Here is a 26277-nt window from a genome sequence, read left to right on the forward strand (position 1 = left end):
GTTCAATTTCATTCTGTGTGTTAGACAGCTTGACTAAATGTAGTAATTTCGCCTTACGCGACTTGTTAATTTTTCCTCCGTTTATATTGAACATAATATAATTATGATATAATTTTGTGATTTTATTTGTTCTAATTTATTTCTTCTTATTTTGTGCTTCCCTCACAGTTTTGAAATAAGACTAAAAGCAGATACACGGTAGTGTACGTTGTGTTTTATTGTCTCTCACCTATTTGCAGGATTATTTCTTTTCACAGAGAAAGAAAGATGTTGTTTTAAGGCCCCCTCAAAAATAGGTCTGTTTACGGTAACATAGGCCAAAACAATATGGTCGGTAGGTCGGGATTTTTTTCCCCCCAACAAACCATATTTTTACGTTATTTTGCAAAAAAACCAAAGAATTATTATTATTTCTTTTGTTTTTTTTCCAAATGCCAAAAAATGTCTAGGGTCGCGCGAAAAAAATAGGGTCGGTCGGGTTACCGTAAACAGACTATTTTGTTTGGGCCTAGGACTAAACGCAGTTTTACGACAGTAGAATGTGCAGCTTCTCTTCTCTATCTGAATGATTATTTCTGTTCACAGAAAAACAAACCATCGTAGTCTACCAGTAAACAGTGACGAGAGAAAACCTGTTCAACACGAAGAGGGAGTATAAGTAACCATGGCCCAACGAAAAGCCTGGCACTACTTCTCTCTGGTATTTGTGGCCAGTTATGTTTTTGCAGGTGAGTCTGGGAATTGTATGAACGATTGAAATAGTGAGTGAGCATAAAAGCATTCCACAGCCAATTCGCGTACAGCAGCCAGAATAGTGTGTAACTTTATATTCAGACAAAGTCAACATTGAATTTTGGCTGTCAGCATACAAAGCATATTACAGTCCAGGATTCCAGTAAAAGTTACTGTTGGGTTTGAATAAAAACAAAAACGTTTAGTAATTGTCTGCACACGTAGTCAAATGTAAACAAAAGGGAGAAATGTTATTAATGAAAATTAAAGTTGACCGGAGAGAGTTTAAGTTTCAACAGTTGTGATCTGTATAATGCGTTTAACTTAATCTGAAGGTTTGAAAAGAACGCTTAATACAGACACTTTTTCTTTGTTGGGACAGCCCCAGACTCTCAAGGAAAGGAGTTCATCCTCGGATTTATGGAAAACAGGTGAGTTTCTCAAAACAAACAAGGAAACACTCAAACAAGCAACATAAATGACAAACAAAAGGCACACACAGACAAAGACAGACAGATAGAGACAGAGAGACAGTCAGACAGACAGACACACACACACACACACACCCTCTCTCCTCCCCCTCCCCTCCCACCGAACCCCCCGCCACCTCTCACTGGCACTCTCGCCATTCTCATCCTGACCCAAATTATCACATCGACTCTCTGTTATACCCCCATTCCACACAACCGTTCTAGCTTTCTTTCCCAGCCGTTCTCAGGATGGCTGCCACAACTATGAGACGCTGCGCAAACGGCCGTTTTTGGCATCTTTGAGCAGCGTCTGACCATACTGGCAGCCGTCCTCAGGACGGCTGGGAACGGAAGCTAGAACGTATGTGTGGAATGCGGGTATGACAAATCAGTGTGCGAGAGCGCTAGCGTTGCGTTACCATTGCGTTAAGTTCCATTAACGATCCATGAGTTCCGTTGCCGATTGTTTTAAGGTTCCATTACCGTTCATTTGGAACGGGCGGGTAATGGCTAACATTTTGAACATGCAGCCCGAACCGCTCACCCGCCCAACCGTCCCTACCGTTCAAAGGAGTTAAGTTAACGTCCATTGGCGTTCCATTAAGGTCCCCTCCCCATCCCTCCCATTCCCGTGCCGTTCCTTGGTCGCTACGGGAACGGGACCTAGAACGGATGTGTGGAATGGGGGTATTCCAAACAAGCACACCCACTCTCCGTTGTTTTCAGACCGCTGACAACGGACATAGAACTGTTCATCACCACGGTATCCACCGTTCCTGTTACGGTCAACATCACTCTGCCAAAGTTCAAACCCAACTGGAGTGAAACCATCACAGTGACTGGAGGAAATGTGGAAAAAGTCAACTTACCCATGGACATTCGTGGAGAAAGCATTGAAAAGGTTAGTACATGAATGCAAGTCATTTCGTTGCGCTTTGAATCATTAAGATTATGAAAGCTCATGCAACGTTACCCGTCAGCTGGTAAATGTAGATATTTGCAAATGATTATTTTGAAAAGTGTAGTACACGCAAACCATAGTTGTGCTTTGAATCCTTTGAATTATATAAACTCAGACAACCCTTCAGCTGGTAAATGTAGATTTTTGTAAATGACTATTTTGAAAATGTTAGTACAGTAAATGATTATTTTTGAAAACAGGTCCTCCATGTTACCTGTATTTTTCTGCCACTTAAAAACTTTCATACATAAAAGGAAGGGGTCCGTATGCACCTGCCAATACATGTTCTTTGGTCTTACTAGACGTATTCAGTAGAGATATATATTTTTTTAATCAAAATATACAGTTAATCAAAGCTCATTTTTCAATATTTAACGAGTAATGACAAGAGATACTTAGCTGTTTTCACGTCAATGAAAACACATTTTGCTTCTTGAACCCAATGCGTTTTCTATACATATAAATAAAAGAGAGTGTCTGTCTGTCTGTGTGTGTGTGTGTCTGTCTGTGGTCGCCATACCTCTGAGATGGCAAGAGGCAGGAACAAGATAGTGTGCACGTACACTCCCTAGGTGCCGCAGATGTGCACCTGGGTTTTAGTTTCTTGATTCATTGTTTCCTTTCTCAGATTATGGACCTCCCATTTATTGAATACAGCCTATATGGTGCAAGACCAGTTCAGTGCCTACTGTTCACCTGTAGCAAGCACATCATGCCAGTGATATTAGAGACTCGCTATTGCTCCTATGAGGGGAAGAAATGAAGAATGAAAAATTAACTGGACAGTTCCGGAAATTTCTAGAAGGTAAGGGAGATAACTCTTTTTTTGTATCCAAACAAAGGAGGTAAAGCTAATGATAATGGGATAGCGAGCGTCTTAAATTGCTACAGGGCTCTGCTTACTCCCGGGCGAAGCCGGGCTTAACTGCTAGTTAAAAACAAAACGAGACACTGCCAACCGAACTTTCACATCATCCAATGCTTACATTAAGTGCATGTGTACCCTTGTGGAACAGAGACACAACAACCCTTTTAAGTGAAACTGCATGCACTATTTTCTGTATGTGGAAGATGGGAACAAACAATGCCAATGCACGACGCTCATGAATAATTTCGCTATCATATATATCATATTCCGCCATGACATTTCTGGCATGTTTATGTGAGCATTTACCATAAGTTTTAAACTTGTTGTGCTCCTTTTTACATTTAGTTGACTAAATGTTTTAACATAGAGGGGGAATCGAGACGAGGGTCGTGGTGTATGTGTGTCTGTGTGTGTGTGTGTGTGCGTGTGTGTGTGCGCGCCTTCGTGAGCGAGGCTGGTACTACATATTGTTCATACGAAATGACAAACACAGGTTACAAGCGATAACGCGCAAAAGTACTGGTTTATTATTTTACATCTGACACTAGGGGTCAGTAATGTATATATATCGTTACAGTACCACGTATTGCGGTAAAAAACTTATGAACAGAAAGAAAAAGAGAAAAGAAAACAAATTATTAGACATGGCAAAAGTATCAAATGCATTAACAAGACACGAGAAGTAAAAACAAGAAAAATAAACAATCACAAGACAGGAGAAGACAAACAGACAAGAAAGTTACAATTACCAAACACTCGTTTGTTAGTCCTTCAACAACAATAAAAAGTTACGTTCTGTACGTTCAACAACAATAAAGAATTACGTTCCGTACGTTCAACAATACCATAAGCACTAAGAATACTCAAGAAATTTAGCATACATACGTTTAAAACCAAAATGGCTACTTTCAGAAAAATACAAAACGTTGACTCATCAGGCCAGGAATACAAAGCAAACTGTCAGTGTCATACCAAAAAGTCTCCTAACGACAATGTTCCTGCGTTAATCAAAGTCACAAACAAGATATTTACTCATCCACTTTCCCTCAATAACGTTACAAGAAATAAGCCCGTTTACAAACGATCACCACAGACCGCAAGCTTCTTTTACCTAAATTCTTTTAACGTAAGGCTGAAAAAGTCGGAGAAAACGTTTCACTTCGAACTTCGTTAACCACAGAAAACACAAGTTATCATTATAAACATTAGCGACTTTCTAGCGTCTACAAAACATTGCTGTACGTTCACAGCACTAGAACAGTTGAACACACAAAAAAGAAACACTACAACAAGTCAGACTTTCAACTCACGTTATACATAAACAACTCACAAAGTAATTACAAAATGGCGACCAAAACACAACACAAACAAGTAACAACAAAATTACCTTATGCGCTGTGTGGGTTGACCAGCAGTACCAAAAACGTGTTGCCTCACAAACGAAGGGCACAAAACGATTCACACTTGAGAAACAACTGTCTCCAAGAACATTACGTTGACGTTAAAACATAAGAAACACTCCGTTGGTTCACTTGATAACCTTCATACGTTTACATCAAAACCAAACGCTTCCTAAAACCCTCAGATCGACTGACGAGACAGGAGTCAAGCAGCGGTATTTATGGAAACAAAAACCTAACATGGAATAGTTATTCAAAAGTCAAAGGTCACCGGATTGACCAACCAACAACATTCCTAAGACAGAATCGGGTGAAACTACTATTTTACAACCAATCAGTAACCGATCACGCACTCCGTGCATGCTCAAAACTTAAAACGGTATATTTAACAGAAAGAAGGCCAAGGAACTAGCTGACATCACAAAGCTAAAAACACGTGAGTCACACGTATTCTAAAACTTGCAACGCAGATTCGCAGGGCTCACCTCAAAATCAAGACACGAAAAAAAGCACGTGAATCTCACGGTGTTCTAGAACTAAACGACGCAGTTTGTGACGCTCCGACCAAAACCAGGTCACAACAACTGAACAAGGAGCACGTGAATTTCACGTAAAAATATTAACGCTCCACAAAACGGGTCACAACAAGGTGCCACAATAAAAACACGGTTTACTTCTTTTTACATCGTGCAATGGCTTGAGCAAACGTAATTACAACAAAAAGTAGGTGAATGCATGCCACATCGGCATGCACACTCCCACCGGAAATTATATTAATATAATTTACTTCAAAAACCTTTGTACAAACATATTCCTTATATCAAAAGAAGAATAACGCAGATTTAGACATTTCCAATTTACAACTCAAAATCATTGTGTTGCAAAACATTTACACAGCACTATTACGGTTCAATCATTTTCAATGTTTCAACACATCTCGTTTCAACTAAATGCCACTGGTCATTTACTCGACGGCATAAAGAAAACGCACCACTTAAAACATAAATGTCCGTTACATCATCTGATATAAAAACAAACCGCAACAATCTACAACTGTCAAATTGGAAAAACACTCCAAAGTTCAATGTTCTTTCAGTTCACTTACACAGCTTTGTCTTTGTGATTTTCACGATCTACTAACACAGTCATTTTGTGAATAGGTCGCTCTAATATGCGACTATCACCAGTGGGACGGCCGTGATTGTCTAGATCCTTTGTTCCAACATGCACTTTCACTCGTCTGACCAGTCCATCAGATCCCGGCATCACTTCGACTACACGAGCCATGCACCACTCTGATCTGCACAAGTTCTGGTCATGCAAGACAACAACATCTCCCACCTGTACGTTTGCCTGGGGACGTTGCCAGACACGACGTTTCTGCAAAAGTGAAAGGTACTGGCTCTTCCATAGCAGCCAGAATTCGTCTGCCATCCGCTGGACACAGCGCCAACGTTTCCTGGCGTACAGGTCTGGATCTTCAAACACACCAGGGGGCGGAAGGATGGCACCTGACTTCATGGTGAGGACGTGGTTGGGGGTCAAAGGGCGTGGTCCATCTGCCGATTCCAATGACTCGACAGACAGTGGTCGACTGTTCACGATGGCCATCACCTCGTATAGGAACGTACGAAGTGATGAAGTAGTGAGACGCTGGCCTGATCTTCTGAGAAGACCATTCAGGATGCTGCGTACCGTTCGGATCTGACGCTCCCAAACGCCACCCATGTGACTAGCTGCAGGGGGGTTGAACTTGAACTCACATTTGCTTTCCAGCATCTTTGATGTCAGTCGTTCAGAGTCCATCTCCTTCCATGCCAGTTTGAACTCATTGCATGCACCTACAAAGTTCGTTCCTTTGTCACACCAAATGCGTGATATGTTTCCTCGCATGGAGACAACAATGCGTAGGGCGTTTATGAAGGAATCACTTGACATGTCATCCAGGGTTTCAATGTGGATTGCCCTAGAGGCAAAACACGTCACGATCAGCCCGTACAAGATTAATGTCATGACCTTGACGCAGTCATCACGGTACCCTCGTTTTTTCTGGCGTTTCAGGCCCTTCAGACGTTTGACTGTGGCACCTCTGTTGTCAGGGAGGGACGGTTTCTCTGGTCGAAATGGTAAGGGCATCTCGTAGTGACCAGCTTCGTTGATCTTTACGTTTTCCTTCACGATCTTCATGAACTTTACATCGTCCTGGGACATGGATCCTGAGTCACTTGCAAAGTCTCTTTCCATAACATGTAATGGGTCAGTACACGAGACTTCGTCCACCTGTACCTTGTAGACGTGAGCTACACGTTCTTCTTCCCTCGATCCTGGCTTGACGATGACGCGCATGGACGAGGCTATGCCATCAAAGGCGACGGAATGCGGTGACTTGCCGACGATGCTCCAACCTAACTTAGTCTCTACTGCAAATGGCAGTCCTTGGACAACGTTTAGGGGCATGAGGGCCTCAGCGCAGTCGTAGCCGATGAGGAGGCCTGCTTCACAGTCAGGGTACAAGGGGGGCAGTTTTGGAGACAGGTGTTGGAGATGTGGGTAAGCTTTGACAGTCTCTGAGGTGGGGATATGAGTGGGGTCAACGGTCAGATAAGGTCGTGAGATGGCAGAAGGGAGCCTGACAAACTCACTGGAGGTAGGAGAGCGGACACGCAATCCAGAGTACTTCCTGCCGGAGACCATAGCATTGTCCTCAGTCAGTGTGGAGACCCTGAGTGTAGTCGGCTGCGATTTGGCTTTAACTTCTTCAGCCACTGACTGCACTACAAAAGTGGCGTTGGACATAGTGTCCAGTAGTGCGTACGTCAGCACTTCTACGTTGGGGTTAGAGTCACTGGAAACGAGAACGGGAACGATCATAGACGTGAAACCGATGCTGTTTTCCTCGCTGGCCTTAAGAGCAGACACTGTAGGGGTCGACGATGACAGAGGCTCTTGAACGTCAGCAGCAGAGGTACGGTAATTGTTCTTGTGTTCACTCGCCCCTTTGTTTTCACTCATACTGTTCTGATATTTGAAATTGTCATCATGAAGACAAGTGGGGTGAGCCTTCTTGCACTTCTTGCACGTCTGTTTCTGCATACATTGACGGCTCTGGTGATCCTTACTTCTGAGACATCCGTAGCAGATACGGTTCTTAAACAGAAAATCTCGTATCTCAACCAGAGGCTTCACTATGAGTTCCTTACATGTCCCAGCGTCATGGTCCGGAAGTTGACAGTGCAGACATGCGGTGACATCCTCTGTCAGGGTTGACAGGTTCGTTGTGAACTTTCTTGGTGTCCCCGATGCACTTGTCAAGCCGAAAACAGGGTCGTTAGAAATGTCTGCTTCGAGAGTAACGAACGACACGAGTTCATTGAACAGAGGATACCTCTTCTTTTCAACCTTAGTTCGAGCAACTGTTCTAGACCATCTGTGACTCATCCAGTCTGGGAGCTTTCCGACGATCTTCCGTAAGTACTGGGCATCATCCAGGATGCTCAGTCCACCAACTTCCTGGGCAGCAACGGAACATTGCTGCAAGAAATCGGCCAGACTTCTGAGTCCCTTGGGATCCTTGCTTTTGACTGGGGTCCATTCGTCCAGCTTGGTCCGGAAAGCTTGCGAAACGACGTATGAGTTGCCGAACCGATTTTCCAGCACTTCCATGGCTCTCTCGTAGGCATCACCTTCTCTTAGCAGAAAGAAGCCGGTCACGGCCTCCTTTGCTTGACCTCCGATGTACCGTTGCAGATACAATAACTTCTCACTGCTGGTTATGTTCTGTCTCTCGATGAGGAACGAAAACGACGACCTCCAAATTGGATATTGGAGAGGGTCACCAACAAAAATGCACGGCTCCTGCATCGGCAAACGGTTGATCATCAGAGCGTCTGATAGGGTTTTGGCAAGAGAGTCCATAGGAGTGTCCTGCTTGGCAGGAGTAGCAAGTGGACGTTGGTAGTACGCAGACGGGGGGTAGGAGGCAAATGGACGATCTGCATGACATTCCTTGTCAAAGTTCATGTACGCAGGGGGCCTTGCGTTTTCGTTTCCCCAAATAACTTTGGGGGTGGTCTGATGTGGGTCCAGGAATGTGGGCACGAAAGGCTCTGGTTTGGGATGTAGGTGGGTATCATAGGGGAAACAGGGTGGGGTCACTTGAAAACGTCTGTGGTCCATGCGTTGGTGACGTTCTTCTGGGAAGTAGGTGTGTCGTTCTTGCGTCTCATCACCTTCCCTTGTCTCTGGTAGGTGATAGGACCAACCTGTGTGGTCGAGATCAGGCGGGCGAGAGCCTGTGACGCTTGTCGTTGAGTGTCCAACGTTGTGCAGAGGCGGCTGACCAGTGTACGCACCAAGAGGGTGCTGCAGTGTGGTCAGCAGCGCTGTAGGCCGCATGGAGGATGTAGTTGCAGCCGTCGTGTAGTTGGGTGTGAAGGGCTCCTGACGGACGAAAGGAGCGCTCGTTCCGACGTGATGGGGGGCGTTGACATCCTCTCTACGTTGAGGTCCGTACGCCTCATATGTGGCGTTGTTGGTAGTAGCGGCGCTTGTAGAGGCGTTGACTCCAACGACGAGGTCCACGACAGGTAACGCGTGCTGTCGTGGCTCAGTCGTTGTGGTTCCTGCGATGAAGTTGGTGACAGCAGCGTTGACGTTGACAGTCGAGATGTCATGGGTGCTGGCGGCTTGGCAGACAGGAACAGACGTGGCGTCCAAGGCTGGCTGGTGTGTCCCTTGGTCAGCAATGACGGCAGCACCTGTCCCTATTCCTATCGCTGTTTGCTCATTGTTTAGAGGAGGGGCTACAAGACTGTACAAGGGAACGAAAGGACGAGGGTGGAACCTAGTGTTCAACAAATCAACTGACGGTAGATCAGGGAGATCCTGCTGAACGGATTCACCTTGTTCCAATACTTGTAACATAGCTTGTTGTTCTCTTAAGCTAATTTTCAATTCGGTGGACTGAATTTGTCTCAAAGCCTTTTTCTGTTTAATATCTTCAAGAGCTGCTTCAGCTGTGTCTTCGGCCTGCCTAGCTGCTGTTCTTTCAGCTTCCTTAGCCTGCCTAGCTGCTTCTTCGGCCTGCCTAGCTGCTGTTCTCTTAGCTTCCTTAGCCTGCCTAGCTGCTTCTTTTTCAGCTTCCTTAGCCTGCCTAGCAGTTTCTTCGATCAGCCTAGCTGCATTTCTCTCAGCTTCCTCAGTCTGCCTAGCTGCTGTTCTCTCAGCTTCCTCAGTCTGCCTAGCTGCAGTTCTCTCAGCTTCCTCAGTCTGCCTAGCTGCAGTTCTCTCAGCTTCCTCAGTCTGCCTAGCTGCTGTTCTCTCAGCATATTGTTGTTGTAAGAGATCCAGTTCACTAAACTGAGCTTCCTTTATTGCGTCACCTTCCACTTTTATGGCCAGGGAAGCAGCCTCTAGTTTAAGAGCCAATTTAGTGTCTTCAGAGCTAACACTTTTAGAGCGGAGAGACTCGGCGCGAGAAGCTACTTGGCTACCTGATCTCCTGCTACCTGACTTGTGGCTAGCTGACTTGTGGATGGCTGACGTAATGCTAGCTGCTTTATGGCTGGCAGTCTTACCACTGGCTGACTTGTGGGTGGATGACCCAACGCTAGGTGTAACACTGCTATGCCTGGAAGTAGGCTCCTTAGCCACCTGCACGCTAGTCGTTTGTCTGTCAAGAGCTCGATCAATGTCAAACATAATGTTCTGAACTGTTCTCTGAACATCATCCCAACTTTCCTGAATGGTTTCACCGCTACCAATACTACGAAGACCTTTCTCTATGTCACCAAGATCCTTGTACATGCTCAAAACAATTTGTTTCTGACTGGTTAACGACTCTTGATTAGGAGTTTCTTGGTTAAGCTCTGTTACTACCTCACCGATTGCTCGTTCCAAGAATGTTCGTTGTCTTGCAAAGTTTCTAGTTTTGATCTCAATCTGGTAATCTCTACCTTTTTCAGTAGGCTTAATGTCACGCCTAGGCCTTTGAGAATGTTCATCTTCATCGCCGTTAATGTCATAACCTGAAGCTTCCAATGGTTTATCTGCTGGAATCTCCTCCATTACAATGTTCGCTTATTCAAAAGCACTAAAAACCTACATAAGGTTTATCTGTTTAAAAAGTAAAATGAATCGATCTGAGGGTCGTTTGGGATAATACACAAAAGTCACAAAAAATGCGCCGGATACGGAGTAGGAAGATCTCTAACCGACAAGTTGATCTATGTCAAACTATGGTTCACTAACACAGTGACAGGTAACAATAAAGTCTTTTGCTGGTTATCAACAGCTACGTTTACGTTCATTGAGCGTCAATAACAAAAGTTCTTTACTGGGCGTCAGCAGCTAAGTTTGTTTACTTTAGCTAACGTTCTTTCACTGGGCGTCAGCAGCTAAGTTTTTTACTGTGCGCGCCTTCGTGAGCGAGGCTGGTACTACATATTGTTCATACGAAATGACAAACACAGGTTACAAGCGATAACGCGCAAAAGTACTGGTTTATTATTTTACATCTGACACTAGGGATCAGTAATGTATATATATCGTTACAGTACCACGTATTGCGGTAAAAAACTTATGAACAGAAAGAAAAAGAGAAAAGAAAACAAATTATTAGACATGGCAAAAGTATCAAATGCATTAACAAGACACGAGAAGTAAAAACAAGAAAAATAAACAATCACAAGACAGGAGAAGACAAACAGACAAGAAAGTTACAATTACCAAACACTCGTTGGTTAGTCCTTCAACAACAATAAAAAGTTACGTTCTGTACGTTCAACAACAATAAAGAATTACGTTCCGTACGTTCAACAATACCATAAGCACTAAGAATACTCAAGAAATTTAGCATACATACGTTTAAAACCAAAATGGCTACTTTCAGAAAAATACAAAACGTTGACTCATCAGGCCAGGAATACAAAGCAAACTGTCAGTGTCATACCAAAAAGTCTCCTAACGACAATGTTCCTGCGTTAATCAAAGTCACAAACAAGATATTTACTCATCCACTTTCCCTCAATAACGTTACAAGAAATAAGCCCGTTTACAAACGATCACCACAGACCGCAAGCTTCTTTTACCTAAATTCTTTTAACGTAAGGCTGAAAAAGTCGGAGAAAACGTTTCACTTCGAACTTCGTTAACCACAGAAAACACAAGTTATCATTATAAACATTAGCGACTTTCTAGCGTCTACAAAACATTGCTGTACGTTCACAGCACTAGAACAGTTGAACACACAAAAAAGAAACACTACAACAAGTCAGACTTTCAACTCACGTTATACATAAACAACTCACAAAGTAATTACAAAATGGCGACCAAAACACAACACAAACAAGTAACAACAAAATTACCTTATGCGCTGTGTGGGTTGACCAGCAGTACCAAAAACGTGTTGCCTCACAAACGAAGGGCACAAAACGATTCACACTTGAGAAACAACTGTCTCCAAGAACATTACGTTGACGTTAAAACATAAGAAACACTCCGTTGGTTCACTTGATAACCTTCATACGTTTACATCAAAACCAAACGCTTCCTAAAACCCTCAGATCGACTGACGAGACAGGAGTCAAGCAGCGGTATTTATGGAAACAAAAACCTAACATGGAATAGTTATTCAAAAGTCAAAGGTCACCGGATTGACCAACCAACAACATTCCTAAGACAGAATCGGGTGAAACTACTATTTTACAACCAATCAGTAACCGATCACGCACTCCGTGCATGCTCAAAACTTAAAACGGTATATTTAACAGAAAGAAGGCCAAGGAACTAGCTGACATCACAAAGCTAAAAACACGTGAGTCACACGTATTCTAAAACTTGCAACGCAGATTCGCAGGGCTCACCTCAAAATCAAGACACGAAAAAAAGCACGTGAATCTCACGGTGTTCTAGAACTAAACGACGCAGTTTGTGACGCTCCGACCAAAACCAGGTCACAACAACTGAACAAGGAGCACGTGAATTTCACGTAAAAATATTAACGCTCCACAAAACGGGTCACAACAAGGTGCCACAATAAAAACACGGTTTACTTCTTTTTACATCGTGCAATGGCTTGAGCAAACGTAATTACAACAAAAAGTAGGTGAATGCATGCCACATCGGCATGCACAGTGTGTGTGTAGAGCGATTGAGAGTAAACTACTGGACCGATCTTTATGAAATTTGACATGAGAGTTTCTGGGTATGATATCCCCGGACATTTTTTCATTTTTTCAATAAATGTCTTTGATGACGTCATATTCGGCTTTTTGTAAAAGTTGAGGCGGCACTGTCACACCCTCATTATTTTAATCAAATTGATTGAAATTTTGGCTAAGCAATTTTCGACGAAGGCCGGACTTCGGTATTGCATTTCAGCTTGGTGGCTTAAAAATTAATTAATGACTTTGGTCATTAAAAATCTGAAAATTGTAATTAAAATTATTTTTTTATAAAACGATCCAAATTTACGTTCATCTTATTCTTCATCATTTTCTGATTCCAAAAACATATAAATATGTTATATTCGGATTAAAAACAAGGTCTGAAAATTAACAATATAAAAATTATTATCAAAATCACATTTCCGAAATCGATTTAAAAACACTTTCATCTTATTCCTTGTCGGTTCCTGATTCCAAAAACATATAGATATGATATGTTTGGATTAAAAACACGCTCAGAAAGTTCAAACGAAGAGAGGTACAGAAAAGCGTGCTATGCAGCACAGCGAAACCACTACCGCGCTGAACAGGCTCGTCAGTTTCACTCCGTTTTGCACAAGCGGCAGACTACGGTCATTGTGAAAAAATGCAGTGCGTTCAGTTTCATTCTGTGAGTTCCACAGCTTGACTAAATATTGTATTTTCGCCTTACGCGACTTGTTAATGATGTTGTTATTTTGTCATGTGTCTGTTTATGAATAAAATACTGTTTAAACCAATAATATCGAATGGTTTCAGTCCAATAAAGGAGTCTTGATTCAGGCCTCGGACGAAATATCAGTTTGTTCCATCAACAAAGAACCGAAGTCAGCAGACGCCTACATCTCACTACCAGTGGATGTCCTGAGCACGGAATACTACGCCGTCACGTACACAAAGGATGCCCAGTTCATGGTCATTGCTACTGAAGACGATACGGACGTGACCATCAAATGGCCGTTGAATGCCGCGCAAGTTAAAATAGAATATGGAGATGTTACTTACAGGTGAGGCCATTTCTGATTAGTCTCAGTAAACTCGCTGCTATTTTTGTGTTCAAATGTACCAATCCAATAAAGTTAATTTTTGTGACTGTGTTAAGTAGTCATCATCATCATCATCATCATCATCATCATTATTATTATGATTGGATCTTACGGAGGGTTGGGGTGTTATGTTCCGGAAGCAACCCATCCCCCCTTACCCGGCAAATGTGCTTTTATTTCTCTCAAGGAGGGACTTCAAATGCTAAATTTCAACAGCAACTGCCCCCCTTCTTCTTCTTCTTCTGCGTTCGTGGGCTGAAACTCCCACGTACACTCGTGTTTTTTGCACGAGTGGAATTTTACGTGTATGACCGTTTTTACCCCGCCATTAAGGCAGCCATACGCCGCTTTCGGAGGAGAGGCCTGGCCAGCCCTTGTACCCTTGCCTCACTTTAAAATCCCGTCCCTCGCACACACTGGGCCAATCCTTGGTCAGGCCAAACAAAAATATATGTTGGTTTAGGGTAACGTGACCAAAAAAGATAGGGTCGGTAGGTCGTCTTTTTTTAAATTGTTTTATTATTATATATATTTTTTTTTTTACAGATTTAGTCGAGTTTCAAGGAGGTTACTTCCCTTAGTCTTGTGCCCAAAGTTGTTTTTTGTTTTTTGTTGAGAATTTAAAACAAAGTGTTAGGGTCGGCGGGAAAGAATAGGGTCGGTCGGGTTACCCTAAACCAACAACTATTTTTTGAGGGCCTCATAATTATGAGACAAGTTTGAGACGTTTTGTCAACCTTCTTTTGCATCTTTTTTGCTCACCACCTTCATTATGTCTGCACCATTATTTCTCCGTTGCAGAAACGGAGACACGCTGAGAGTGACCCTGGATAAGTTTGAGACGTTCCACGTGTCGAAGACGCAGAGCTCAGCCGACTACACAGGAGTTCACATCACGTCCTCCAAACCCGTGGCCGTTGTCAGTGGCAACAGAAAAGTGTCCGTGCCTGTGGAGTCTGGGACTTCTGGTGAGACATTTCTTGTTCTCCTCCTTCCCCTTTTCATTCGCTTCCTTTTCTTGTTCTTGTTTTTCTTCTTCTTTCTGCGTTCATGGGCTGAAACTCCCACGTACATGTCCGATGTCAGAAATAGGTACACCAATTTGCAGAACTTGAAATCCGTTCGGTAGTTTTTGAGAAATGCTTTTCACACAGACACACACACACATACACACACATATACATACATACACACACACACACACACACACACACGCGCACACACATACACACACACACACACAGACATGACACACACGCATACCTAGGGAGACAAACCTCATATCCTCCACCCTCATTTAATCATTTAGTTAGATATTTACTGAATGCTAAAAACAACCATTCCCAGGAAACAGTCAGGATGGGGAAGTTTGGTATGTGTTAAACTGGAGGAAAAGTTGTACCCCCTATGAAAGTGTAGGGGTAAGATCTTCGAACGTTAGTTAAACGAGATGTGAACTAGTTAGATCCGTTCCCCCTCTCATTTTGTTCGATAGATAGCCGAGTAAGGTCACAGGCGGAAGGTATCGTCCACTGGACTACTACTATCACAGAAAGACTACAAGGTACGTCACTTGGCGTCAAACTCATGCATCCGCACCGAATATGCATACCAGCGCTCATTGGTTAATAACAGGATATTCGATGATTATTTTCCCGTGGGTAGCTTCCCTTTGCTGCACAATATTTACATATATTTTAGACCAATGAGCGCTGGTATGCATATTCGGTGCGGATGCATGAGTTTGACGCCAAGTGAAAGTTAGCGGCTCGCAAACGAAGATTCGTCCAAATGATGGTTAATAACAACCTGCAGCGGACGGAAGCTGAAAATTAAAGGTACATACAGTTCAAACAATCATTCAACTGTATTTATTTGACCTTACACAGACTGTAGGAAGAGGCAAACCGTCTTGAACAATATTTTCCCCCAGGAAGCGACTCCAAGAACACAGAAGACTCGAAGGTGAGTGACGTACCTTGTAGTCTTTCTGTGATAGTAGTAGTCCAGTGGACGATACCTTCCGCCTGTTGTAAGGTGCAGGCCTGAAAGTGGCGAGTATTTTACTCGCCATGGGGAAACATGTAAATGGAGAGTAGAAATGTTACGTAATCTACTAGCCAAATGCGAGTAAAGTTGCTGAAACAAATGGTTGGTTTGGTGAGCAAAAAGACTAAAATTTGCTCTCTGGTTAATACATTATGAGAAGTACTAGCCAAAGGCTAGTGTCTGTAACGTGTTGGTCTGGCTTCGTTTATGCATTTTAACAGATGAATGCAGATAATAGTCATCCATACAGAAGGACAGCCGACATCGTGCGTAGACAGGAAAAGGAAGCTATACTTTATTAATACGCATGTCTGCATACATAATAAACCAAGGGGAATTATTCGTTAGCATACTAACTGATAGTATAGCAGCAGTTATCAACAGTGCCCAATTTTGTGGACTTTCAGCGCTGAGGTGTGAATTTGTTTTGTTGCAGACCACCTGACGGAGATGCTGATGCCAGTGGACACTTGGGGCAAGACGTTCATGACGACCAGCACTCCAGACAGGACCATCGGAGACATCTACAGGATCGTGGCTTCTGAGGACGCTACCACTGTCAGTCTTTACAATGGGACGTCCTACATCGTCAGCAAGGCGGGGGATTTTTTGGTCAGTCTGGCTGATATGTGTGTGTGTGTGTGTGTGTGACTGTGTGGGTATGTGTGTGTATGCGTGTGTGTGTGTGCATGTGTGTGTGTGTGTGTGTGTGTTTGTGTGTTTGTGTTTGTGTGTTTGTGTGTGTGTGTGTGTGTGTGTGTGTGTGTGTGTGTGTGTGTGTGTGAGGAGAGGGGTGAAAGCGACAGAAAGTGCGGGCGTTCGTTCGTGCCAGCGAGTGTGTGTGCGTGTGCGCGCGCGTGCGTGTGTGTGTAAGTGTGTGTGTGTGTGTGTGTGTGTGTGTGTGTGTGTGTGTGCAAGGGTGTGTGTGTATGTGTGTATGTGTGTGTGTGTGTTCAATGATTGTATTTAAAGACAGTTCTGCGTTCATGGGCTGAAAGTCTACACTCATCTTTAGCAGGAAAGAGGTTTTACGTGTATGACTGCCCCCCCTCCACCAACCCCGTCATTTAGGCAGTCATACTCTGTTTTCGGGGGACTCACTAACCGAATTTTTATTTAGTCCGCCATCATGCTTAGCACTGTTAAGTTTTTGCGAGGATTGCTTAAAATGCACTATATATATGCTTGAGTGAGAAATCCTAAATGCCATAAATTATATTGTGTATGTCATGATAACAATTAAATAAAATCTTGTTAAAACCAACCGACTTTTCTTTTATCACAGGAGCTAGACATACCGACAGGTGACTATCAACATATCACGTCGGACAAACCTGTTATGATGGTCATGTTCGCCAAGACTTTCCAGAATGACGGACCGAATAACGGAGATCCTGCCATGTCAATCGTCATCCCCGAGACCCAGTACGCCGCAGACTATACCTGGTCATCGGTTCAGGACCCTACAGGCCAGGAGTTTAACAACAAGGTTGCTGTCGTCATTGACAAGAGCCAAGTGGGTGGAGTCCGTCTGGACGGGGATGCTGTTTCTTGGAAAGAGGAAAAGGTGAGAGAAGGTGACAAAGAGAAGGTTTCTTTATTATACATCTGGTTGGCTCACGTAAGTGTAGCCTATGCGATCGTAACTTTGTCTGTCTGTGCGTGTGTGCGTGTGTATGTCTGTGGTAGAAACTTTAACATTTGAAGACGTCACATTATGGCGTAAGAGGGTTAGACGTCACGCGAAGGAATTACTGAAAGTCTCGGTCATTGTTATTTTGAGCGGGCCGAGACTAGTTGGCAGTCGTGTCCCTGTAAGTTACAGGCTACATGCAGACAGACAGATCTAGATCTAGTGTCTCGCTTTCTTGCACAGTGTCACCTATGCTTACTGTGTGTGTGTGTGTGTGTGTGTGTGTGCACGGTGTGTGTGTCAGTGTGTGTGTTTGTGCGTGTGTGTGTGTGTGTGTGTGTGTGTGTGTGTGTGTGTGTGTGTGTGTGTGTGTGTATGTGTGACGGAGTGATTGAGTTTGTGTTACTGTTTGTCGATTTCTTACGTGAGCCTTGAAGGCTTCGCCTCTTGTCAGAGCTTGTTTTATATATAAAACAAATGCTATAATATAAGGGGTTGCAACAACAAGGTTGTGCTGAAAATTGACAAGAAACTTCTTTTCTTCGCAAGCACATGCCGAAGCCGATCCAGTATCAATCAAATAATTCATGGAGTACGCGCTCATTTTTTTCTAAAAATACCCAAAGTTCGTTTGAGAATACTTCAAAATTAATGTAAAACAGGGGTTCCCAGGAAAAAGGTGAAAAAAGATGAATGATGTAAAGAGTAGTGGAGATCGAATATAGGTTAACGGAAAGTTGGTTGGCGCCGGAACAAAGAGAATAATGAAACTGTGGATTCATGACCTTTTTTCGTTGAATGAAATGGGTACCATCAATTGAACATTTTCCTCTTTGCTGCACACGCTTGAAACAAAGTCATATGTTTACTATCGTATTGCAGAAAATCAAAGGGTCAGATGTCAAAGTCCACCTGTGGACGAGAGTGACCCCAGGCTCGCACAACCTTCATCATATTGACCCCACCGTGACCTTTCTGGCTCTGGTCTCCGGTACCTTCAAGGTCAACTCTTATGCCTATTCTGCAGGACTTCGCCTGGCCAAAATAAATGCAGTGAGTAATCTTTCGGATTTGTATGGGGGTGCGGAAGAGGGAATGTTCTCGCTTTTATTGAGGCAATCTTTCCACACGTGCTCCTTGTTGACGCGGTTTAGACACATCTTTCGCCCGTGACTTAATTGCCTATAATGACACATTGTCCAAATTACTGCTCAGTATGATCGATAAGATAAGATCAGTGTGATGTACGTATCATGCCCCTGCTAATTGTTATTGTGCGTTTGTCCTCAGCCGTGTGAACCCTCCTCACCTGTGCCCGGTGACATCGTCGATAATGACTGTGATGGATTGGTCGATGAGGAGACGCTTAATGGCATCGGTGAGACCTACATCAATATTATACACACACTTTAAAATGAGAAAAATAAGAACCACACGCGGGCACGCACACTAGTATGCACGCACGCATGGACACACGCACGCATTCGCGCACGGACGGACACACGCACACATGCATTCACAAACGCACGCACGAACGCACGCACGCAGGCACGCATGCACGCACGCACGCACGCACGCATGCACGCATGCACGCACGCACGCATGCAGACAGACAGACACACACACACACACACACACACACACATACACACACACACACACACACACACACACACACACACACACACACACACACACAGAACGTTGAATATGGTTCAGGGAGAATAAATACGGTCTAGCGAACGGCTTGTGTAGAGGATGAGATACAGTATTTGTTAATAATGTTGACAAATAATTATCATTCCCCTGATTTTGCCATATTGTACAGCCTAAAACTACAAATCAAGGCCGAACATGTAATTGGTAAGTTTCTTTTTTAATCTGTTAAACTTCCCATATGGAGCTTTTGCAACTAACAAAGAAACGATGATGCAGACGCACGTGCATAATGCATGGGTCTCAGTGACCGTTGTGCTTGCAACGATATTATGAATGAGCATAGGAATGAACAACGCGTGTACCCCTTTCTTCACGCGTAGTTTTCAATTTGTTTCAGATGACGATGGCGATGGGAAAATCGACGAGGACCTTGCTGCTGCACCAAGAGGTAAGAATGTCAATAAAAATCTAAAATTAGGGTAGCAAATATGTCATTTATTTTACTATTTTTATTGCGATTACTGCAGTAGTAGTAATTAAGTTAACGTCAAGTAATGGCGTAGGTTGCTGAGATGGTCATCGTCTTCGGAAAAAAAATTAGAGTTTCTGTTAAACTAAACGCCCAGACATTGTAGAATATTTGATAGATTCAAGACGCGGATGTGTATGATTTACAAATGCATGTCGAATTTCACAGACCTTCTTGAAACGGTCCCAGAGATAAAATTGTAAATCGTTTAACCCCAGAATATTTATATTCCAAACTGCCGGTCCTGGTTTCCGATGTAAATCCTTACCACAGACGACGCCCTCTTGAACGTAAGGTTCCATTGTGCAGAAGTGAGTTATATAAATCTTCATGTTTTCCTTCAACGACAGCTTTGTGGAATAATCTTCCAGAAAATATACAACAAACGCAGTCAGTTGGTGAATTTAAAAGGTATTTGACCGATGGAGATGTTGTTGTTCCACAGTATTATTATTTAGGCAACCGCCAGGCACAGGTATTTCACAGCAGGTTGAGATTAAACATGAGCGATTTGCAACAAGACTTAGTTAACCGACAACTCTCTAATAATTTAGAATGTACGTGTGGAGCATGCCCGGAAGATTCTGAACATTTCTTGTTACACTGTCCAAAATTTAAAGAACATAGAACCATTTTATTCAATAGTCTGCCAACACACGTTCTAGACTGCAAAACACTCTTGTTTGGAAATACTGATTTAACTATATCTTTGAACACGAAAATATTCTCTGTTGTACAAGACTATGTTATGTTAACTAATCGCTTCGGCTGATATTATATTAACTGTGCAATTGATGCAGCCAGGCATTCTCTCTCTCCCCCTCTCTCTCTCTGTCTCTCTCTTCATCTTATTTGTATAAAATATAATGAAAGATAAGTGTTGAAGCTATCACTTGTTCGCCATGTTTTGCTAACGTGTCCATAAGCAATCTGCTTGTTAACGTTCTAAATGTTGTTATTGTTTGAAACGTGTGTATGAGAAATTGAATAAACACGCTTAAACCAATGAGGTTACAAGTGACAAAACACACCCCCAGGGCATGGAGCAGGGAGTTTACCTTGAAAGCCCTGTTTGTGACAAAGATAATCTACACACAATTCGGATAATGCATGGCTGACATGACAACTTCCGCTTTCCGTTCTTACAGAAGACGACATTTTGACAGAAAGCGCAGGTGCCAACATCACAGAGACTTCAGGCAGCTCTACAGATTCCAACCAGCTTGATACTACAACAGACAGCACAACAGAAAATCCAGACAACACAACAACGAATTCTGAAAATCCAGACAACACAACAACACATTCCGAAAATTCAGATACCAGAGCTACAACTGCTCACCCAGAAAATCCAGACGACTCATCCAGCACCACTGACAGCCTACAAAACACAACACAAGACGCTACAAACCCAGAAGACTCAACACAAGACACCCAAAACCCAGAAACTGACGCAGATAATTACCAAGACACGAAACTGAACATAGAACTGGACGGCTCGTGGACCACGTGGGGTGACTGGGGAAAGTGTAACGGCACGTGCGGCGAGGTGACAGGTGTACGCTACAGATACCGTAACTGCACTCATCCTGCCTACTCTCTTCCTGACGATCTCCGCGGGCTTTCGTCTGCTGGATGCGATGGCGTGGCCCTTGAGTCTGAAAAGTGTGAGTATCATTACACCCCCGGTATAGGGGTGTGTATAGGTTTCGCTCGATGTGTTTGTGTGTTTGTGTGTTTGTGTTCGCATATAGATCTCAAGAATGAACGGACCGATCGTCACCAAACTTGGTGAACAGGTTCTATACATTCCTGAGACGGTCCTTACAAAAATTGGGACCAGTCAAACACACGGTTAGGGAGTTATTGGTGGATTAAAATTATACAAGGACTTATAGAGGCACATATTAATGGTCAAAGGGAAATAACCATTCTCACTGCCACCAACTGAGAAGGTTATTTCCCTTTGACAAATGGGGGTGTTTTTTCTACCTCGGAGGAATTTCTTGTTCTATAAGTTTGTGGAGTACAGTGAAACCTCTGTGTTCATTAAGAGCAAAATACACCTGCGCAGAGTCAGCGGCGCTGCATGCTGCGATAGGAATTATGACGAGTACTTGGCCTAGCTGCCTTTCTTGTCACGCAACGTGTAGCGGGCTGGGGAAAAAAAGAAGAATCACCTCAATAATCTGCAGTGCGTCGTCTGCCCTGCTGGCGTTATAAAGGTGAGCGCCGGGCCTTACGACTCTCGATGATATTTGTGACCCTCCACCACGAAATGAGTCGCATGTCACCTTTGCATAATTTTCATATTTTTACATGTTCATAAAGAGTTTTTTATGCTCTATCCAGTGGTGAAACCCGTTTTAGAAAAGAGCGAAAACTGTTAGAGTTATAAGCCTGTGACCAAGGTGACCCTCACGCTGTTACCAGACACTCCCTGGACTTATATTGAGCCTTGCGCAGAACTGCGCGAGGTGACATGCGACTCATTTCGTGGTGGAGAGTCACATTTACTCCCTCTACTATACAACCTCGGTGGGTTTTTTTAGACATTTTCTTCATAGTGTCCGTAAATTTGCCTCTCTTATAAGACTGAGTCTCATTTAATGCCGAATTTCTCCGGATATACGGAGGTACTAGGTCTTAACAAAGAGATGCCACTGTTATCATGTGCGTATTCTGCTGTAAACACGCTATGCCTGTTTTCTTACCCTGCGCTTCCTTACGCTAGCGGAACCTCGGTACAATTATATCGAGTAACAAAATGTTGGGAGCAAAAAGTTGGGTACAAAAGCTGTCGTACTGTGTGTGACCACACTGTTGTTTGGATTTGAAAGAGTTGCACGAATGTGTTTTCTTCACAACAAGAGCTTGAAGGGGGGTGGGGGAGGGGGGTTGCGAGGGGGGGGGGGGATTTCTTGGTGTGGAACCCCATTTTAAACTTTACATTACGGTTTTTTTCCTTTCTTTTTCTATGGACCGAACATGACGCAGAGTAGCACAGTCTGTCTTCTCATTCTTTCAGTCGCAGCTGATCATATCTGGAACAAACTCCCTTTGTCTCTACGTCTCAGTCCATCTCTGCCTTCTTTCAAAGCAAATCTCAAGACTCACCTCTTCAGAGAAGCATTCTATGATGATGTAGTTGTCGCGACCCTGTGAATGTGCACTTTCGGATGAACAATGTTTACTGTGTGTGTGTGTGTGTGTGTGTGTGTGTGTGTGTGTGTGTGTGTGTGTGTGTGGACATGTGTGGGTGTGTGTGTGTGTGTGTGTGTGTGTGTGTGTGTGTGTGTGTGTGTGTGTGTGTGTGCACATTATAATTGTTGTGTATACTGGGAGTTCGTTCCTGTAAGAGCCTCTGGATTTTTGTAACATTTATGTTTTGTTTTTGGTTTTTGTTGTAAAGTGTTTATGATTGTGTTCTATTCCGTCAATGGCGTCATTCTGGTAATGATGTTGTTATTGCTTTTGTAAAGCGCTTTGTGTGTTCGAAAGCGCTATAGAAATCACCATTATTATTATTATTTATTATTTATTTTCCCCATCCTCTTCTTTTTACATTTAGTCAAGTTTTGACTAAATGTTTTAACATAGAGGGGGAATCGAGACGAGGGTCGTGGTGTATGTGTGTGTGTGTGTGTCTGTGTGTGTGTGTGTGTGTGTGTGTGTGTGTATGTGTGTGTGTGTGTGTCTGTGTGTGTCTGTGCGTGTGTGTGTGTAGATCGATTCAGACTAAACTACTGGACCGATCTTTATGAAATTTGACATGAGAGTTCCTGGGAATGATATCCCCGGACTTTTTTTTCTTTTTTTCAATAAATACCTTTGATGACGTCATATCCGGCTTTTTGTAAAAGTTGAGGCGGCACTGTCACACCCTCATTTTTCAATCAAATTGATTGACATTTTGGCCAAGCAATCTTCGACGAAAGCCGGACTTCGGTATTGCATTTCAGCTTGGTGGCTTAAAAATTAATTTATGACTTTGGTCATTAAAAATCTGAAAATTGTAAAATAAATATTTTTTTTATAAAACGATCCAAATTTACGTTCATCTTATTCTTCATCATTTTCTGATTCCAAAAACATATAAATATGTTATATTTGGATTAAAAACAAGCTCTGAAAATTAAAAATATAAAAATTAATATCAAAATTAAATTTTCGAAATCAATTTAAAAACACGTTCATCTTATTCCTTGTCGGTTTCTGATTCCAAAAACATATAGATATGATATGTTTGGATTAAAAACACGCTCAGAAAGTTAAAACGAAGAGAAGTACAGAAGGGAAGCGTGCTATCCTTCTCAGCGCAACGACTACCCCGCTCTTGTTGTCAATTTCACTGCCTTTGCCACGATCGGTGGACCGACGATGCTACGAGTATACGGTCTTACTGAAAAATTGCATTGCGTTAAGTTTCATTCTGTGATTTCGACAGCTTGACTAAATGTTGTATTTTCGCCTTACGCGACTTGTTACATTTAGTCAAGTTTTGACTAAATGATTTAACATAGAGGGAGAATCGAGACGAGGGTGGTGGTGTATGTGTGTGTGTGTGTGTGCGTGTGTGCGCGTGTGTGTGTGTGTGTGTGTGTGTGTGTGTGTGTGTGCGTGTGTGTGTGTGTGTGTGCGTATGTACGTATAGTATGTGTGTGTGTGTGTGTGTGTGTGTGTGTGTGTGTGTGTGTGTACGTGTGTGTGTGTGTGTAGAGTGGTTCAGAGAAAACTACTGGACAGATCTTCATGAAACTTGACGTGAGAAATCCTGAGTATGGCATCCCCAGAAGTTTTATTTCATTTTTTCGATCAATATTTTTGATGACGGTGACAAGCGTGATACAATGCAATAAATTTAAAAACTGTTTGGTATGGTTAGCCGAGACAATCTGAATGTAGTCTCGGCGACGATTGGTTTGTGGTGTTGATCTTGACTAAATGTCTTTATATCGCTTCACGCGACTTGTTCTTCATTCAGGCACCCCACCTCCATGCCCTGAAACGAGTGATTTGACCGAAGATGGGAAGAACGCAGCCATCATTGCAGGCGGAGCAGTCTTCGGGTTGGTGGTGCTTGGAGCAATTGGAGTGGCCTGCTGTTGTCAGCTGTATCCATGCTTGAGGAAAAAAATCGTCGACGATGACGAGGAAAAAGAAGAAAGGAGGATATCTGAAAGAGAGATGGAGGATACTGAGGGATATGGGACCCTTCGGAATGCGTTTTGACATATTTTTGGGTTTGCGAGTGATTTTTAGGGTGATGAAAAGGCGCGTTCTGCAAATAACTCTGTCGGGTTTGTATGGATAAATTGTTTAAGAGTGACAACTCTTGCTTAATTATTTACTTACATTAGTTAATGTGGTTTCTAAGCTCCCTGGGGCCAAAACCTGTTTTAAAACTTGTGGAACTCGTTTAGTGAGGCAAGCTTTAAACACGTGCTCCTTGTCCGCGCGTTTCAGACACACCCCTCGCTGGTGGTTGGTCTATGATGTCACGTGGGAAAGTTTGACTCACTAAAAGCAAGAGTATATGCACTCTTCCATCACCCATACACAACCCCACAGAGTTATTTCCGAACATCGTCTATTGGTGTGTGTATAGAATCTCATTGTGTCAGAGTGAATCCCTCTGTTCCTCGACTATTGTAGGCTATACCGGTTTCCGTTGAGTTTTAGTTTCCAGTGAATCGTATGGTGTGTATAGAAACTAGACCATTGTCTTCCACTCTTATCGTATACCGGTTTCCATTGAGTCCTGGTCCCAGAGAATCGTATTGTGTGTTGAAGTAAGACCATTGTGTCAGTGTGTTCAACTCTAATTGTACCGTAAAGTACCTTGTAAGCGCCCAGTATCGAGTAAGCGCCCACCCCCCACTTTTAGTCCAAAACCGTGCATAGGGTATAGTACCTTGTAAGCGCCCACCCCCCACTTTGCACCATTGAAATCAGGGGTAATAAAAATTCCGCACTTGATCTGCTAGTTTTGTGAATGATTTCCCTCCGCTCTTGCAAACCATATCAAACGCCTGCAAGTCAATGATTACAAGATGCCGCGGATCAAATCGTACACCGTTGCATTTAAGCTGTCAGCTCTTGACTATTTGATTAATAACGCCAATGGAAATGTGTCGCAAACAACAAGTGAGTTTGGGGTAGATAGAACAAGTCGCGTAAGGCGAAAATACAACATTTAGTCAAGTAGCTGTCGAACTCACAGAATGAAACTGAACGCAATGCCATTTTTCAGCAAGACCGTATACTCGTAGCATCGTCAGTCCACCGCTCATGGCAAAGGCAGTGAAATTGACAAGAAGAGCGGGGTAGTAGTTGCGCTAAGAAGGATAGCACGCTTTTCTGTACCTCTCTTTGTTTTAACTTTCTGAGCGTGTTTTTAATCCAAACATATCATATCTATATGTTTTTGGAATCAGGAACCGACAAGGAATAAGATGAAAGTGTTTTTAAATTGATTTCGACAATTTAATTTTGATAATAATTTTTATATATTTAATTTTCAGAGCTTGTTTTTAATCCAAATATAACATATTTATATGTTTTTGGAATCAGAAAATGATGGAGAATAAGATAAACGTAAATTTGGATCGTTTTATAAATTTTTATTTTTTTTTACAATTTTCAGATTTTTAATGACCAAAGTCATCAATTAATTTTTAAGCCACCAAGCTGAAATGCAATACCGAAGTCCGGGCTTTGTCGAAG

At 42.9% G+C, this 26277-nt stretch overlaps 1 protein-coding gene across 1 annotated transcript; it reads left to right on the forward strand.

The window, feature by feature from the left end:
- The first annotated feature begins 558 nt into the window (after nucleotides 1–558).
- LOC138979077 (IgGFc-binding protein-like) lies at nucleotides 559–25683 on the forward strand. The gene is made up of 12 exons (XM_070351889.1): nucleotides 559–728; nucleotides 1115–1163; nucleotides 1929–2103; nucleotides 13395–13642; nucleotides 14483–14649; nucleotides 16167–16342; nucleotides 17016–17297; nucleotides 18246–18416; nucleotides 18654–18741; nucleotides 19420–19470; nucleotides 20700–21218; nucleotides 24536–25683. Exons 1-12 carry the CDS (start codon nucleotides 665–667, stop codon nucleotides 24781–24783), a joined length of 2238 nt encoding a protein of 745 aa, XP_070207990.1. The 5' UTR covers nucleotides 559–664; the 3' UTR covers nucleotides 24784–25683.
- The last annotated feature ends 594 nt before the right edge of the window (nucleotides 25684–26277 follow it).

The sequence above is a fragment of the Littorina saxatilis genome, linkage group LG10 (genome assembly GCF_037325665.1).
Source record: "Littorina saxatilis isolate snail1 linkage group LG10, US_GU_Lsax_2.0, whole genome shotgun sequence".
Classification (NCBI taxonomy): Eukaryota; Metazoa; Mollusca; class Gastropoda; order Littorinimorpha; family Littorinidae; genus Littorina; species Littorina saxatilis.